This window comes from Chanodichthys erythropterus, chromosome 17 (assembly GCF_024489055.1).
Source record: "Chanodichthys erythropterus isolate Z2021 chromosome 17, ASM2448905v1, whole genome shotgun sequence".
Taxonomy (NCBI): domain Eukaryota; kingdom Metazoa; phylum Chordata; class Actinopteri; order Cypriniformes; family Xenocyprididae; genus Chanodichthys; species Chanodichthys erythropterus.
In genome coordinates this window covers 1,455,272-1,474,070 of record NC_090237.1, presented here as the reverse complement: position 1 = coordinate 1,474,070, position 18,799 = coordinate 1,455,272, and the positions used below count along the sequence as shown (strand labels likewise).

At 37.9% G+C, this 18,799-nt stretch overlaps 1 protein-coding gene across 4 annotated transcripts in view; it reads right to left on the bottom strand.

Moving 5' to 3' along the window:
- The window catches only part of LOC137005409 (NLR family CARD domain-containing protein 3-like), a 28,668-nt gene extending 9,900 nt beyond the window's left edge, over window positions 1-18,768 (bottom strand). For 2 of the 4 annotated variants that reach the window (XM_067366288.1, XM_067366287.1), the window contains exons 1-8: window positions 18,619-18,768; window positions 10,772-10,937; window positions 8,793-8,889; window positions 8,406-8,519; window positions 6,885-7,010; window positions 4,935-6,662; window positions 3,829-3,918; window positions 3,087-3,257 (exon numbers count right to left, since the gene is read on the bottom strand). In XM_067366288.1, the coding sequence (XP_067222389.1) occupies window positions 3,087-3,257; window positions 3,829-3,918; window positions 4,935-6,662; window positions 6,885-7,010; window positions 8,406-8,519; window positions 8,793-8,889; window positions 10,772-10,895 (2,450 nt within the window). In that variant the 5' untranslated portion in view covers window positions 10,896-10,937; window positions 18,619-18,768. Of the gene's footprint in view, window positions 1-3,086; window positions 3,258-3,828; window positions 3,919-4,934; window positions 6,663-6,884; window positions 7,011-8,405; window positions 8,520-8,792; window positions 8,890-9,193; window positions 9,315-10,771; window positions 10,938-18,618 lie in introns of those variants that run through there. The other 2 variants (XM_067366289.1, XM_067366290.1) reach the window with 2 other exon arrangements.
- Between the last annotated feature and the right edge of the window lie 31 nt (window positions 18,769-18,799).

Below are 18,799 nucleotides of genomic sequence, written 5' to 3'. Positions count from 1 at the left end.
ATGGTACTTCAATGGCCAGATCATCTTTCTACAGTAAACCAGGTATGTATTGATGCATGGAGTATTTGACAATACCATTATCTGATGCATTATTATATGATAATGTCTTTGTCGATCTTTGTCTTCCTCTACTAGGTTGCAGCAGACAAGGACTCATACAGGCAAACTTCAGTGAGAATCGTCTGTGTTGATCTATAAAGTGCTCAGCTAAACCCATCATGAGTGAAGATCGTCATGGAAGGATGTTTGGTGATGGATGAACCGACCAACCTCAGGACTTGTGTGTCCTTTTTTCTGACTGATTTATGCCCTGCAACTGGACTACCCTAACTGTATGAAAAATACTTTATATTTTATTCAGCAGGTAATGCTCAACCTAGGAAAATGTGAGCTGGCACCTAAAATGGAATACTGCCACTATTGTGAACTCAGGAGTGTGAACAAACCATATAGTTTTGATGCAATTTGTTGTGATTCTGAGATAGACTATTTATGTGCTTAATAAGCTGATTTGTTAAAATTATTTTTTTTCACGTTTTATAAGGAAATGTTTTTAGGACATAAAATGTTGTATTTGGAATTGAATTAAAATAAAACAAAATTGAATTAATGTACCTTTTATTTGCTTTTTTTCTTAATTTTGTAGTAAAATAGAAGTTGCTATAAATGAACTTGCTCAGTACATTGAACTTAACTGTACTATGTGTAATAACTACAAAGTAATTAATATTACAAAACATTTTAAGTTAAATGAACTTGAATTTTTAAGTTCACATTACTTAATCATTACTTAATTTTTTTAGGGCAACCAGTTTCCTCATTTTTTTTAAGTAAATTCAACTTATCCGGGCTAACAGTGTATATAGCAGTCTTTTGTGCTTTAATATTCACAGACACTAGGTTGTATGTATTTGATGTATTGTATAGATCTACTTTAGATTTATTCATCCATCCATTAATTTGCGCATTTTACATGACATCTGTGTTATACTGTAAATTCCATTTTCATGACTGGTTTCCAGGATTTCTCTGCAAATCATACGAACTAAAGTTATAAACAGGACATACCTTTATCTGCACTGAGAGATGGTGTTCTCTAATATAGACAAAAATGTTCAATGTGTTTCCTTCTTTTGCAGCCACTTTTTATCCACATTTTTTTTGCAAATTGGATATCTATCTTCGAGGACAACCATGCATTATTTTTTTTCAATATCCAAAGTATTACCATACCATCTCCACTGTATGTGTGTCAGTGGAGCAAGTTGCGAGTCTAAGCAGTCAAGTGGAAAGACGTTGTGAATGCGTAGGAGAGATTCTCCATCTGATTTATTTTTCCCCCGATACTGATAAGTAAATGTGCACAATATAATAATCATATGTGTTCATACCGTAATATATAGGGCTGTGTATCACCAACAATGTCACGATACGATACGCATCACGATACTAAAGCCACGATACGATACGTATCACGATATGGTTCAATTTAGAATTAAATTTCTTTTGAGCAGAGTTTAGTAACAGTAATATGTGTTTATTGAATAGCCAGTGTTATAACAGTCATGATAACTGAAAAAAACTTTTGTTTTTGTCATTAAAAAAAACAATGATTTAAATTAAGTATAAAAAAATGTCACAAAAAAGCTTCTTTTAAAAGCTTGCTTTTAAAGTCACTCCCTCAGTAACTGAATTGACAATTATAGTGACACTGAAGCATATCAACAAAGCTCAATAACTAATTTCACTTGCAACAGTAAGTTGACTTGTAAGAAAACTATGTTAGTTAATTATATCGGATATAATATTATAATAATGTCTATACTGCCTGTTTTTTTTTTGTTTTTTTTTCATCTGTAAAAATGATTTTTTTGGGATATCAACTAAAAATATGTTCTAAAACAACATACGTTTTTATTAACGTGGTCTACAAAACATGCACTACATGAGTTTACAATACACACTTAGACATACTAATTAAATGCGCAGGTCTCCTCTTGTGCGTCCTCCCCACTGGACGAGGCCAATATCACTTTCGTTTCGCTTTCAGATATTTCTATTATATATGCCATCACTGCTTTTAACTTTCTAGATGTAATTACCTAAATCAAAACAGTCCATAAACTATATCCTCACGAAAACGTCAGTCAAGCCAGCTCGTGCCTCAACCTGAGAGATCGGCCTTCAAATTTCTCGGTTTCTGAATGGACGGTTTGGCTTGATTGATAAACGCTAACGTTCAGCCATGATTTATATACCATCGACCTGTCCTAAAACGTTAGCACGCTTTGATCGATGATTTGGAGATCACGTGTTCCTCCGTTCGAGAGCGTCACGTGATTGGCTAGATTTAAAAGCAAGACAGACACGATACGGCAGCTGCTGTATCGATACCCGCATTGTCAGGAGTTCATGACGATGTATCGTTGTATCGATATTCTGAGCACAGCCCTAGTAATATACCATCATACCGGTATACCGCTAAAACCTTAGTGTAGAAATTAAGTAAATAACAGATTCACTGTGCAGTGTGGACAGCTTCATTGATTATAGTGGAACTTCATGAGATCATCATCGTGATGAACTTAGATGAGTGTCAGCTTTTCAGTGAATATAAAGGGAATATAATACTCTTTCCATGCTTTCTAGGTGATATATAATCCATTCAGATTTTGAATAAATATTTTTCATACTTGACCAGGGGCCACGTACACACTGCAAAGTTTAGGGAGTGACATCCACTAGATTCATGTATGTTGAGCAATTATTATTGTCATTTATGTGTGACTTTTCTCCTTTTCCACAAATATATTATTTTGTTTCCAACAAATAAATTATTTTTCAGTGGTCCAGTGCCTCCCTGGCCTTACGTAGCCTTGTCACTGATGTGATGTGATGTGATGAGAGTGATTAATTAAATCAGCTTTATCTTCAGATATCAAACACATTAACTTGGATTATGTTGAATGTGATTCATGTAAATCATTATATGCAAATTGCAATCCCAAATACTGATTTGGTCCCACTATAAACTATTCTAAAAATCTGAGCACCAGATCATGTGACTATCAGAGAGATGATCTTACCCCAGTTTATCCAATTTACAGTGATTCTCCAGTACAACAGAGAGCAGCTTCACTCCTGAGTCTCCTAATTTATTCATATTCAGATAAAGTTCCCTCAGGTGTGAGGGGTTTGATCTTAGAGCTGAAGCCAGAGCAGCACAACCTTCATCTGTGACACCACACTTACTCAACCTGTAGAGAAAAATGACACACTCTTAACTCTCTCACATCAACAGAGACTTCATAATCAAAGAGAACCCAATACCATAAGTTCAAATCACCATGTAAGACAGATCTTAGGTCGGTGTCACAGAACATTATCATAACGCACCGGCAGTCAAATTCAAGCAGGAATGTTTTCTTAATTGTGTTCATATTTTGTGCAATCTTTCTTAAACTATTAATTAAATATGTCAGATAATGTAACTGTTATTCTTAGAGAGTATGTCTCTATGTGAGAAATATTATAAAAACTGATATAATGAAATACATTGAAAACATCTGTTTTTTTCCCTAAATGTAAATATATTTTTTAACATTTACATTAAATTAAAATTAATATATAAAAAAGTCTAAATATAAATGTCTATATACATACATTATAAATGCATATGTCTGTAAATAAATTTGTGATAAAAACAATCTTGTCAGATAGGTTGTTTAAAAACTGAAATGTGACAATTTTTGTTAAACTATTAATTAATCATTTTTAAGTAAATATGTCAATGTTTTAACAATGATGATTGTTCTTAGTGTTACTTACGTAGCTGATCTAGTTGCTGTAACCACAGGCAGCAGCTTCTGAAGAACTTCATCTGCTGTGTTTTGTGCTTTCAGGGTGACAGGTGCATCACTATTTGAAAATAAAAAAGAAATAAAATAATGCTAATAATAAATAATTATGAGAGTAAATAATACATTAAATACATTAAATAATACATTACCTTCATTAAATGTCCCTTAAATATTTTTCAATTAAATAAACAATGCTTTAAAAAAGGTCATTTGAAAAAGTTTTTTTTAATATTAACTGTAGAAACTACTAAACGTATTCAGCCAACACAGATTTGTTTTTTCTTTTTCTTGTCAATGTTGCTGTGGCAGGTCTATTAGTCTGCATTTACACTACAACACTTACTGCACAGATTTATTTGACACATCAGATTTTTTTGTCCTGTCCTCTGCTATGGTTATCACTATGTCAATCATCGCAATTTCAGGAGAGACTCAATAAACAATAATTAAGTGGATTTACTCCCATAATCAGACATCCCACCTCAACCGGAAGTTCCGGGATTCTTCCGCATATTGGTATTGGGTGCATCTTATTAAGGTTGTGTCTTTCCTAGTCCAGTCCTTCTGAGGCTGGTAGGCTTGAGTTCTCCTCAACATTAAACACTATTAGCAGTTTTGTGTGCAATGATTAATTTACACCAAAACAAAAGAAAACATGCATGCCTTAATCTCCGAAAACATTATTTTTGTCTTACGTTTAATAATAAACTCAGATAAGCTCAATGCTGAGTCATTTTCCATCAGTTCTTTTTTTGTCAACTGGAATGTGTGGAAAGGATTGTGGGTAATTAAAGGACACAAAAGATACAATTGAGGCATCCTTCAAATTGAAACTGAATTAAGAATGAGAAATGAAAGCTGCCTTCAAAAGGATCCTTCAAATTGAGACAGCATTTGGTGGCACTTGATGACGTCACAGCTGAGATATGCAGCCTTACTAGGACTTACACCCGCAAATTATATGCAGTATCCCAGAAATCAGTCTTTGCCCTGTGATTTAAAGAACTCTGATCTATTTGTTTCTATGTGTTAATAATGTTTTAGTCTGTAATGATTGAACTCAGTGTCACTTACTGATCATTAGCGGCTCCAAATATGCTGTTCAGGTTAAAATGATCCATTGTCTCCTCTGAGGTCAACAACACAAAAACTAAAGCTGACCACTGAGATGAGGAGAGTTTCACATCACGTAATCCTCCGCGGCTCATGTGAGGTTGAGCTTCGTTCACTAGTGAAAGATCACCCAGTTCATTCAGACAGTGAAACAGATTGATGTATTTATCTGGAGAGGGATTCTCACTGATCTTTTCTTTAATATGGTAAACTGTTTTCTCATTGTTGTGAGATCCGTTTCCTGTCTGTGTCTTTAGTTCTTGTAAGAGACTCTGATTAGACTCCACTGACAGACCCAGAAGGAAACGAAGGAAAAGGTCCAGATGCCCATTTTTACTGTCTAAAGCCTCATCCACAGCTCTCTGATGGAGATCAGATAGTGAAACTTTGTCTCCATTAGTTGGTTTGGTAATCTGGTCAAGCACATTTATGTTCTTGTTTATAAAGGAGAGATGCACATATAGAGCTGCTAGATGTTCCTGAATGCTCAGATGAACAAAGCAGAAGACTTTCCCCTGATACAAGCCCAACTCCTCTCTGAAGATCTGAGTGCACAATCCTGAGTACACTGATGCTTCTGTCACATCAATGCCACACTCTCTCAGGTCTTCCTCATAGAAGATCAGGTTTCCTTTCACAAGCTGCTGATAAGCCACTTTCCCCAGTTTGAGGATCATGTCTTCATCTTTCACTTTCTTCTCATAGTCCTTCTCATGTTTGATGTTGGTCTGAATGAGCAGGAAGTGTGTGTACATTTGAGTGAGAGTCTTGGGAATCTCTCCTTTCCATGATTTCCTCAACATCTTCTCTAGAACAGTGGCTGAGATCCAGCAGAACACTGGGATGTGACACATAATAAAGAGGCTCCTTGATTTCTTCAGGTGTGAGATGATCTTATCAGCCAGACTCTGATCACTGATTCTCTTCCTGAAGTATTCCTCCTTCTGTGGGTCACTGAATCCTCGTACCTCTGTCACTCGATGGACACACTCAGAGGGGACGAGATCAGCTGCTGCTGGCCTGGAGGTGATCCAGATGAGAGCAGAGGGAAGCAGATTCCCCACAATGAGGTTCATCAGCAGCTCGTCCACTGAGGCTGATTCAGTCACATCACATAACCTCATATCGCTCTGAAAATCCAGAGACAGACGACACTCATCCAGACCATCAAAGATGAACAACACTTTATATCGGTCACTGGATATTTCCATTTCTTTTGTTTCAGGGAAAAATACATGAAGAAGATCTGAAAGACTGAGTGTTTTGTCCTTCATCAAGTTGAGCTCTCTGAAAGGAAGTGGAAATATGAGCTGGACGTCCTGATTCACTTTCCCTTCAGCCCAGTCCAGGATGAACTTCTGCACAGAGACTGTTTTTCCAATGCCAGAGACTCCCTTTGTCAGCACAGTTCTGATGGGTTTGTCTTGTCCAGGTAAAGGTCTAAAGATGTCACTGCATTTGATCAGTGTGTCCTCTGTTTCTGCTCTCCTGGACTGTGTCTCAATCTGTCTCACCTCATGCTCATTACTGATCTCTCCACTTTCACTCTCTGTGATGTAGAGCTCTGTGTAGATCTCATTCAGGAGTGTTGGGTTTCCCTGCTTTGATATTCCCTCATACAAACACTCAAACTTCTTCCTCAGATTTGATCTCAATGTGTTGAGGACTTCAGTAAGTTTAGAGTCATGGCTGTAAGATTAAAATACTACATTATTACACAAGTTAGAGAAGTAAATAGCCAAAAATTACAAAATGGACTTTGTTTGCTGTATTATGGGACACATAACATCATCTGGTTTAAATTATTAATCACGTGTTTGAGTGATGTGTGATGTGCAGCACCTAAATTTAAACAACAACAAAAGTGTTGTTTAAACAAGTGTAAGCATAACTTTTAAAGAAATGATATACCTGAGATCAGGCCATGTGCCTCCACTCTTAAAATGTAGTGGCGGATCCATAGAGCAGTCACTCTTCATAGACACACAGCTGAACTCTGGTTTTGATCTCTTCTGCTGGACTGAACTGGTCTTAAAACTAAGTAAAATGAAAAGCATACATACTTAGAAGTTTTCAGTAAATGTGCACAACATATATGTTTTAGGAAAGACCAGGGAGTGTTTAAAACTTTGATTACAATAATTAGAATATTATTCCCATATTTATCTGCAACAAATTATACATGGATTGAAATCTACTGTGTTCTTAAACTGGATAAATTAGTGTCATGTGCAAAGAATGCTTTTCTTAAAAACTTTTCCCCCCTACATGGATAAGTTGTAACAGCAGGAAGGGCAAGTTGTAACAGTATAGAAGATTGTGTAAACTGTGTGTATTAATTTATTGTATTTTTAAACTTTTTATATATATATAATTTTATGTCACTCCCCTTCCCTACCCCACTCCCACTTTAAATTGTTAATATTAGGAATTGGGAATTAAAAACAACCACAGAATAAAGAATGATGTCAGCTCAGGTGGACACCAACCATGATCACATGACTCTTTTTAATGGCACAATGGAGGACAAAGGCTCAACTGACTCAAGAGACCAATGATTTGTTGGCCTTTAAAGATTGCACAGAAAGCAAAAGCTTGTGTTATCATTTCATCTGTGAACACTGCATATCGTGCCATTCTTTCTTCCTTTTCAGCCTAAGCTTTTCCGGGTCAGCATGTCTACTTTGCGTTGTTTCGCCAAGTGTATATATCAGTCTGTGTGTAATGAATGAATATAATATACAAGTTTCATTTTTTGAATGGAATTAGTGAAATAATTCAACTTTTTGATGATATTCTAATTATATGACCAGCACCTGTATATGGTATTTCTAGTTTTTTTTTTTTTTTAAGTGTAAGTCTAATGTGGATGTTAGAAATCGAATTAAACAAGATTACAAGCTGTTTCAGGTGATAGCAGGTATGTCATTTAACATGCATTGACTTGATCTCAAATCAAAAGTTCTTCTTGTTGACAAGTTGTAGCTAAAAAAGCCAGGTGGTTTTGGACTGTTTGGTGCCACAAGTAGCATTTGTTTGACTTTATGCATTTAATTTGTTCTCTCTGGTGACTCGAAAATTGCACTTCTTTATTTAACAGATACTGTCTTTAAATATTTGTGCTTCCATGAGATGTATATCAATATAGTTGAAATTTGTGCAAAAAACACCTTTTCGTTATGTAATGTACTCTTGGTGTAAAACATCACTGTTCTGACCAGATACTTTCAACAAATCTGAACCAGCGGTTAGAAAAATATGCTCAGTTTGAAACCTACTCCATTATGTAAAGCGGGAAAAATCTCATCTTACATTTACTTGATGTCATTGCTATTATTAGAGTGACTGACTGACTGACTGACTGTTTGATCAATTTTGCATCTAATTCCAAAATGTCATACTATAAGCACATCTTTTATAGATATGATATACCTGAGATCAGGCCGTTTGTCTCCACTCTTGAACTTTGGTGGAGGATCCATAGATCTGTTACTCTTCATAGACACACAGCTGGACACTGGTTTTGATCTCTTCTGCTGGACTGAACTGAAACAGAACAGATTCAGTTTAATAATTTAGATGTGTTCATTCTTTATGATAGGAATATTAAAGTAAACACATTCATCTTTCATCAAAAAAGCACTTTGAGGAAAGTTTTTATAATCTTTTTATTCAATATTTCATGTTACTTTTAAAACAAAAACACAGGCAAAAATAGGTCAAAAATAATATATGTCTGTAATCTGGTTCTGTGATCTGGGTGTCTGTGTCAACTGTGATCAGTTTTTGTTATCTGTTACCATTGTTTGATGAAAGTACCTGCATTCTGGAGAAAAATCTCCATCTCTGGATCCTTGTGAATCAGTCATGATGAAGCTGCAGGAGAATCTGATGAGTTTGATCTCCTCCACTGACTCTGAATGAACAAAACATTCAGACACTAAATTAAATGATTAAATTTATTAAACAAACTTCATAATTTAGGTGAGCATATCTTGAGAGAGGGGAAAAAAAGGATCATGTGACTGTGTAAACTCAAGGTCAATCATGTTTACACAAATGCTGTTAAACTTCTGAAGAATCACAGACATCACCAAACACAAAAGAAACCTTGAAGTGAAAGAAACCCTTTATTAAAAGATATTATATCAAACAATCACTTCAAATGTCCTTCAGAGATTCATATTAATATGAGGAAGTCACCACACATGAACACTCACCTTGATCAAATTACTACAAGATGCAGGTTCTTAAATAAAGATACACGGAAATTCCTGCATAAACATTGATAACCATCCGTTTCTGTTATACACTTTGATGCTGTTTTTCTGTAGCGTATTTGTATTTTTCCTGCTTAAAATGGCAACAGGTGAACTCTAACTTACTTTCACTTTCTATTTGTGACGAGAGAGAGAGGTGTAAACAGACTCTGCATCCCAATGTGCATTATATCCACCCTTTCTGCCCTAAATAATACTGAATATTACTAATTTCACATACAGGGGTGTAAATTTAATCAAAACAGTATTCAATAAACATGAAATTTCTCAAGAGCAATTTTTGAAAGGGACACAAATAATACAGCCAAATTTTACTTATAAGGATGAATGTAACGTTATACAGAAGAAAACCTTACTACTATTATGAGTGTAGCATGGAGACTGTGCCATTATGCTCAATGTTTCTCTTTGGTTCAATGGAAAAACTGACTAAATTGACCAAAATATCCTTCTTCAAAACCATTTATTAATTGCAATATTTTTGAAGTTGTTTACAACTAAGTCACCAAAAAAATGATGATTGAGCAAAACCCAACACACAACAGTATTAGCCTTATTACAGTTCACACATATGCTTATCACAATGTTAGTTGTAGTTGGAGGGATGTAACGATTCGCTCAACTCACGATACTGCTTTCACGATTCGTGAATTTTTTTTTTTAACAAAATGAGATTTAAATGAGAAAGTGTCTTTTTATTGTTTCTCAAACAAAATGCTGCATATTTCTCTGTGAAATTGAAATATCTGTATAACAAAACTAAATTGAAATTTTAAAACAGATCCTAAATCAAATAAATAAATAATACAAATTAAAAGAAATATCTTAATATGAGTACATGAACAAGATGTTTATTTGCTCTACAGGCTGAATATCTGTAGCCATTTCAAATTTTAATCAAAATCCAAACAAAGATGCTACATACGTGCAGCATAAGCAGTTTTTAATTTAAATTAGATTGTATAATTTTTTACATTTGAAGCAAAAACAGAATGTTCAGACTTTAGCTTTGTGAAATTATTTAACATAAAATCTTCATAAAAGCGGACGGGCTGCATGAGAACGCAAATTCACTGTCTTGACAGCAGGTGGCGCTTAAGGAACAGCGGCGATACAGCGCTTCCATGGTTACCGCTGTAAACAAGGCAAAACTACTTTAAAATGCATCGAACTAAGATAAAAAAAAAAAATACCATCTAAACTTTTCTGAACAGTCAGTTCCCTTAGATATACATTCATATAACCCCCGCCCCCAAATGTATGCCACCAAGCGACATGAACCGTCACGTAAGTTACTCGATTTTCAACAGTTGCGGACATCTTTATATCCATACCAACAAGCTATCGTAAACAAGCTACCAAATAAGCTAGGTAACTTTAACATTATAATTTCTGCGGATTCACAGAAAAAAATACGTATCAGTTTTTTTTTTGTTTTTTTTTTAACTAAGTGAAAATAATCACTTCCGATGTTTCTTAATAAAATAGCCTTGACTATGGCCTTGACAGCCTACTTACTCTCCCGCCGACAGATTTGTGTAGGTGACGTGCGCCGGCGCAAAATGTGGTAGCGGCACTTCCGGCGGCATCTCCAGCAGCCAGGAACTTCTTCGTTAGCGCTGTAGCATGCTAACTGGACCATTGAATCCTTCACATCTTACGCATCCAAAATCAGTGAATTTTACTGCCAAATCAGAAGCGCAGTAGAAAAGTTCTTTAAATTAAATCATCAGTAAACTGTATGTAGCACTGATCAATTTATTCAACCCAAAAGTCATTGAGAGGAAAGGACAGAAATTATTGCGACATTAAATAATTAATAAATCCTGATGTTTTAAAGTGATATCTTCTGTTATCTCATATCACACTCTTTTAGTCATGTTTATCTGTTTTATTATTTTACTATTATGAATTCATTGAGGAGAAGGATCACAGATGATGTGAGTTTTATAGACTTTCTAAGATATTACAAAGTTGTTAAAATAATTCTGCAAGGCAAATAATTCAATAATGCACACAATATTATGACTGGATAAGGGGATGTGTGTAAACAGGACATTTGCAGTGAGTTTCTATCAACACAGATCGTAAGTTATGTCCATAACTATGGATCTATGAGACCGAACGATGACCGTCACCTGAATGACGCCATTCTTCCGCCTATCCTCGAGACCTAATATCAACAATGTCAGGTGACTGACCTTAGGGGTTGGCTATATAACATCCGGATGAACAAACCACTTCCTCTTGCCTGGAACGCCCCAGTTCGTCCCAAGTGACAAGAGATGGTGACGGTCATCGTTCGGTCTCATAGATCCATAGTTATGGACATAACTTATGATCTATTTCGACCTCACTCAGACCGTCACCACGGTCTTACCTGGATGACTAGTAACATCAGGGTCACGAGGGACCAATATCTTCTCCCTCTCCTGGCAATTTAGCTACAGATAAAACAGCAGACCCCAAAGAATTCGGATTTGTCACATTAATCCTATAAAATTTTGTAAATGTACATGGAGTACTCCAAGAAGCTGCAGCACAGATGTCTGAGAGTGCTACTCCCTTGAGTGCTGCCCAGGAAGTAGCCATGCTCCTGGTAGAATGAGCAACCAGATTACCAGGAATAGTTAGATTCTGGTTCGAATATGCTTGTGAAATTGTATCCACAATCCAATGAGACAAACGTTGCTTAGACACAGGCTTACCTGTACACTTCTTGTCAAAGCATACGAATAGCTGTGTGTGTGAATGCCGCAATGGGCGAGTACGCTCAATGTATGTGTGCAATGCTCTGTACAAATACAGGGTTGGATAATTTCTCTCTCTGTCCTATTAGAGAGGATCAGGATGGAAAGCATCAAGCTCAATTACTTGATTAATTGTGTTAGGCTTAAGGATCTTGGGTAGGAATGACGGGTTTGGCCAAAGAAAAACCCCTGCTTTTTCTGCCTTCCATCTCAAGCAGTCTTCACTGACTGATAAAGAATGCAATTCACCAACTCTTTTGGTCGAACATATTGCCAAGAGGAAAACTGTTTTCCATGTCAAGAACTTAAGATCAGCTTGTTCCAAAGGTTCAAAAGGTGCTTTGACCAGTGAGTGTAAGACAATAGTAAGGTCCCAAGTAGGTGATCTCATAACTCTCCCTGGGTGTAAACGATGTGCACCCTTAAGAAATTGAGATACTAAAGGGTGTTTACCAACACTTATACCATCTACTAATGTGTGAAAGTGGGAGATGGCTGCAATGTAGACTTTTATGGTATTGACTGATTTCCCTGAGTCCAAGAATGACTGTAGAAAACGCAGAACCAAATTGGTGTTGCAGCTGGCCGAGTTTAGTTGACGGTCTTGACACCATGGTGAGAAAATTCGCCACTTGCTAGAGTAGTTACTCCATGTAGAGGGTGCTTTGGAACTATTTATTGTCTTCAATACAGCTTCATCGAAGTCATTAGAGAAGTACTTAACAAGGGCCATACCCACAGTTGCAATGTCTCTGGTTTCGGGTGCCAGATTTGGCCCTCTGCTTGGGAGAGGAGATCGACTCTCTTCGGTAATGGCCAAGGGTGACCTTGGACCAAACGTACAAGGGCTGGAAACCAATGTTTCTTTGGCCACCTTGGACCCACAAGTAAAACTTTGTGATGGCCCAATGCTATCCTCCTGAGCACCAGGGGAATCAACGGTAGGGGAGGAAAAGCGTACAACAACTCTTTCGGCCATTCTTGAGATAGTGCATCTATCCCCAAGGGGCCTCCCTGGTTGTTCAAGGAGTACCATAGATCGCAATGAGTTGTTTCCGTAGTCGCAAACAGATCGATCCTCGCCATACCGAACTGACTCCATATTAGTCTCACTACTTCGGGATGAAGACGCCACTCTCCCGGGAGAGGTCCAGTTCGAGACAACAGATCTGCTGCTTTGTTTACTACTCCCGGTATGTATACTGCCCTGAGTGGCGAGAGTTTCGGAAAAGCCCAGGAAAGCAGCTCCTTTGTCACCTGGAGACATCGTGCTGATCTGGTGCCGCCCTGGCGATTGATGTGGTACACTGCAGACATGTTGTCCGTTCTTATCAAAACATGTTTGTTCTGCAACAATGGGTAAAAAGCCCTCAGGGAGAGATACACTGCCCTGAGTTCCAGCACATTGATGTGCTCCAAGGTCCAAGGAGATTCCCAGACACCCCTGATGGACCTGCCTTCCCAAACTGCTCCCCACCCCGTTAGAGACGCATCCGTCGTTATCACAGACCGCCTCGCTGGGATGTTGCCCAATGGAACCCCTTGTGATAGCAACGTCTTGTTCTTCCAAGGACGTAACATTTGGACACACCTTTGTGTGATCCTTATCCTTGCATGTCTGTGTAATTTGGGATGTAACTGGAAGCTGTTCAACCATCGCTGTAGTGGACGGGCTTTGAGAAGGCCGATGGGATCACAACTGCTGCCGCTGCAATCATACCGAGCAATCGCTGAAATTGAATTAACTTCACCCTCTTGTTCAGACAAAATGACTGAGCTAGGTTGAGCAAATGTTCCACCCTCTGGGGTGATAAAGATGCAGTCATCAGTTGGGAATCCAGTGAAATTCCCACAAACACTGTCTGTTGTCTGGGAATTAGATTGCTCTTTTCCCAGTTCACTTTGAAACCGAGAGACTGGACATGTTGAAGCACTATTTCTGTGCCCTTCATGATTTGATTGCGAGAAGGAGCACAAATTAGCCAGTCGTCTAGGTATGACAGAATTTTCAAACCTGCACATTGAAGAGGTCGAAGGGCTGCTGAAACCACCCTGGTAAAGACCCTTGGAGACAGAGACAGGCCAAATGGAAGGACCCTGTACTGGTAAATCTGACCTTGAAAACCAAAGCGAAGAAACGGTTGATGATCCTGACAGATGGGTACGTGGAAATATGCATCCTTTAAGTCTATGGAAGTGAACCATTCACCCAGTTCTATGGATTCCAGAATTTGCACTGTAGTCAGCATTTTGAAAGGTAACACTTTTATGAATCTGTTCAGTTGTCGTAAATCCAGAATTGGTCGTAGTCTGCCATCTTTCTTGGGTACTAGGAAATATTTAGAATAGAACCCAGTTAGCTGTTCGTTGGCATTTATCTGCACAATCGCTTTTTTCTGTAATAAGACTAATCTCTTTGGCCAAAATTTGTGCCTAGACTGGGTCTTTGACCGTGGTCACGTGAACCCCTGAAAAGGTAGGAGGGCGTCGCCGGAACTGTATCCTGTATCCTGTCTTGATGGTATCTAGAACCCAAGGATCTGATGTTACTTTCTCCCAACTGTCCAGGCATAGTTGGGAGCATTCTCCGGCGACTCCGAGACTGCTATGCAGGGCCTCCCCGGGGTTTAATACCCCTGGTAGTACGCCTTTTAAGAGGTCCTCCCCTGACTGGAGTGTGAGACTGATCAGTTTGGGGAGTTTGGTAAAGGGCAATTCCACGCAAAGGTCATCTTTACCATGAAAAAAAAAAGTTTTAACCAAAAGAACAAAACCCTTTTTAAATTGTCCATTTAGGTCTGTAATATACTGTATTAATGTGCTCTAACAGAAATTTTAAGAAAATTGCCTTGTTTATCCACAATATATGTGGTAAGCAACAATGCTTAAATTAAATTTTCAACCAACCATATTTCATGCTTTCAAAAAAGGGATCAAAGACCCCATTTTTTAAACTTTATTTTAGCAGTAAGCATTGTGTAGAAAGATGGAGGCATGCCTGAGAAATAAATACACTCATTTAGTCATAACAGCACTGCCTGATGAATTTATAAGAGCTAGAATAAAGAGGTCAGGACGCTTCAGAACTCTGTCACGTCCGTAACGTTTTAAAGATTAAGTTTATGTCATATAACAATTATAAATGCAAATAACTTGAAACTTTATATGCAAAGCTAAATTATGTTTATGCTTATTAGGATCAACAATTCATTTCACTACGTTGCTCTGAACAACCATAATAAGCGTTACGGACGTGACCGTTACGGACGCTTCATATTAAATCCTATGAGTTTGCTTCTTTATATTGCTATCATCTGTTTCAGGCTTACCATATCAGAACATATCCAATAATCGCAATACTCTTTGTGCTTTGTTAGTTTTAATATGAAAAAGGTTTAACTTTCAAATTCAGTCGATTTTATAACAAAATTTAAACAATAGATGTCGCTCTTTAATAGCCTACGGCGCGTGACAGATTAGCTACTGCAGCGCCTGTAAGCGGCGGATCAGGTGCACATGAACCGATCTTCTCTTCCTCTTGCCAGAGAACGAAATATGAACATCAAAAGGTAGGCCTATATGATACAGTACAACTTATAGAAGAGCATTGTGTCTCATAGGACACTTCCCTCGAGAATTGGGATGTCGCGTTACCGGTTGGTTAAAAATGAATAGCCTAGCCTATATTGATCACAATCCGCGCGATCAAGCTGACAAAATGAAAATAATAAGATTGCAATAATTTTGACTTGAAATAAAGTTTGATCATTTTGACTCAAGACTCCGCTTTAAACTCTGAAAACTAGACGAAAAACCGTGTGGTCATTTAGACACAAAACATAAAACTGACATGATTGCGATTGGCAATAGTGTCAATCGGTTCACCTGACTGTGGGGAAAACATGCGATTTTAAACTGCTTTATGATAAACATAAATATTTGTCAATGTATTTTAGCAAGCAGTTCTGTAAGAAGGAAAATCATGGTCTCTAAATTGATTCTTGAACAACGCACATGCTGGTCAACATGAGAAATAGGTCTAATCCATAACCTTTTGCACTACAGAGTATAACGTTACATTTGTATAAAGTTTAGTAAAAACTTGATAAATTGTGGAGTCTTACCATACTGGTATCCCAGATTTCAGTATTTGGTGGTTTAAATGCTTGCTTGAGGTCTCTGTGAAAGTTTTAAAGCAGTTTTAAACCAAGTCTTTTGTGCCGCTTTCAGACCGGTCACATCCGTAACGGAAAACTGTCACATCCGTAACATTGTTTTTTCCTCATTAATGCGAACATGAAAAATTAAATAAAATTATTATTTTATGCTCTGTGGAGAGCCAACCCTTCTTCATTCAGTGGGCAGTATTACTTTTGGTTTGCTCAATGTAATTCACAGAATTCTTAAAAAATATGTTGTCACCCAAATCTTAGTGACTTTTTTTGTCACGTCCGTAACGCTGTATATTTCCCTCATCTAAAATATAAAACAGTTGAATAGACTGACATTTTTCTAATGTCTGGACTCCTTTAGTAAGGGATTATGAATATATAAATAGACGGTTCAATATGTTACTATTAAATGCATTCTTTGAGCGTTTATATTTCAAGTTTTGACTCCAAATGTCACGTCCATAACGCTGGAATTGCCCTAAAACTGTCTGGTGCCACGATCATGAGATTGGTATCCCCTAGTTCGTTTTTTGTCATACCCCCAAGGCTCTGAACGAGGAAAGTGTGGGGGCTGAAAGGAATGGGCAGCTCTATGGCCATATCTGGTAGGTCCACCAAAAGTTTGCTGAACTGATTCTCTTCTGCGTTTTGCCTGCTCAGCAGTATCCAGTAAAGACTGGGACTCATTGTGAAATATCCGTCCTGGAACTACCGGCATATTAGTCAACTCCTTCCTAATAGTCTCAGGCAAAGATGTTTGAGCTAACCAGATCTGTCTTCGAGCTAAAATTGCAGAAGACATAGATGCTCCGATGTCTCTGGTAAGCTGTGTGTGTGTAATAAGTGCCGTGTCAATCAAATTCATGACATCACGCTCCTCTGTATTGACAACCTTCCTCAAAGCAGCCAAAACTATTGCCAAAGCATTACCTGATCGGGCTGCCCGGGTAGCTGCATTATACGCTTGGCACATTAACCGATCAGTCTTTTGACACTCTTTACCAGGACATCGAGGGTTGTCTGTAACCTTATCAGGTCCCAAAGTGGTTAAAGCCGCGATCTCTCGCTCCACTGAAGGTATATTTCCCATGCCACTCTCAGAGGGATAATTTATTTTAACAAACTGCCTACAACCTGCGTTAAACTGGGGTGCAGCTTTTGGATTATTCCAAGCTTTCCTTAGCATCTGTAAATAATCATCAGCCACAGGAATAGACGCAGGAGGCTGTGTACGTGAAATGCTCGTCCATACACCTTGTGTGGGGGCAGGAGCTGTAACTTCTTCTTGGGTATCAAGGCCCAGGATCCTTGCTGCACTTAAAATGCTTGAAAGAATGTCAGAATGTGGATTCACTTCTGAAACATCAGATTTAGATTCCTCTCCCTCATTTTCTTCAGCATCCTCCTCACTACCATAGAGAGAATTATTTGCATGTAGTGATACAGCATCCATAGAATCATCCCTCCTTTCCTGATTTGATGTTAATTCACCTCCAGGAGAAGGTGCAACAGGGAGTACCGATGGTTGTGTGTTTACTGGAGGATTACGCGTTTCAAGCTTACCAGCTAAGTCACGTAATGCTGCCAAAATTTGTAATTGAGTGTCACCTTCGGGCTCTTGTTCTGCTGTGGCCCTTTCCCGTATATCCTGAGGTATGTCAGGGCATGAGGACTTAGTGAAATCATCAGGCCTCTTGCGTTTATGAGGGGAAGTGCTAGGGATCACTTCTTTGCTACCACTGGTTACATATTTGACTCTTTGCACTCTTTCCTGCAAAGATAGCTCCAATGCAGCTGCACAAGGGTTTTCAATATCATCTAATAAATGCTGCATACCCAAACAGGAGGGGCATTCCCGATGCCCATCACGTGGGTGTATACCAGTTTGGCAAAACCGACATTTTGAGTGACTCATGACAAGCCAAATAATTACCTCAAATAATAACAGTCTATGATAAGGGGAAAATAATAATTAAATAAATAACCAAGTTTAACTGTAACGAATCACAGTATCTTAGTCGATTGAAATTAAACTGCAAGATTTCAAAAATAAATTATCTGGCATTTAGTTAAATAACAAAAGTAACAATTCCATTAACATAAAGATTGTGACGAATCCCTATTCATTAATCATCCTTTAAGTCTGCGAACAGAGCTCTTGGACTGACAAAAAAACCCCTTTTTTTTTTTTTTTTAAATTGTAATTCTCTAAAATAATCTACTTGGTATTAGTTGAAAAATATAATTAACAATGTACCATTATTTATATAGATTGTGACGATTCACACTTCATAATCATCTTTCAAAATAAGTCTGCGAACAGAACTCGGAGAAAATTATAAATCCACCATTCTACGTGCGCACACGCAGTAAATAGGATGGAAAAATACTTGTCAGCTGCGAACAGCCGACCCAACAAAAAACAAACTAAACAAACACTCACCGACGTACGCTCCACCGACGCGCCGAGATACATAAATGAGGAGAAATCCACCGCAATCCTCAGGGACGTGAAGCACCTGCACGAAAACGTGACGGATTGGAACTGTAATCTCTCCTGTAATCAAGCTCAAAATGCGCTCTACCGCTTCGGTCTCAGATGAGGCGAGAAAGGCAAGAGGAAG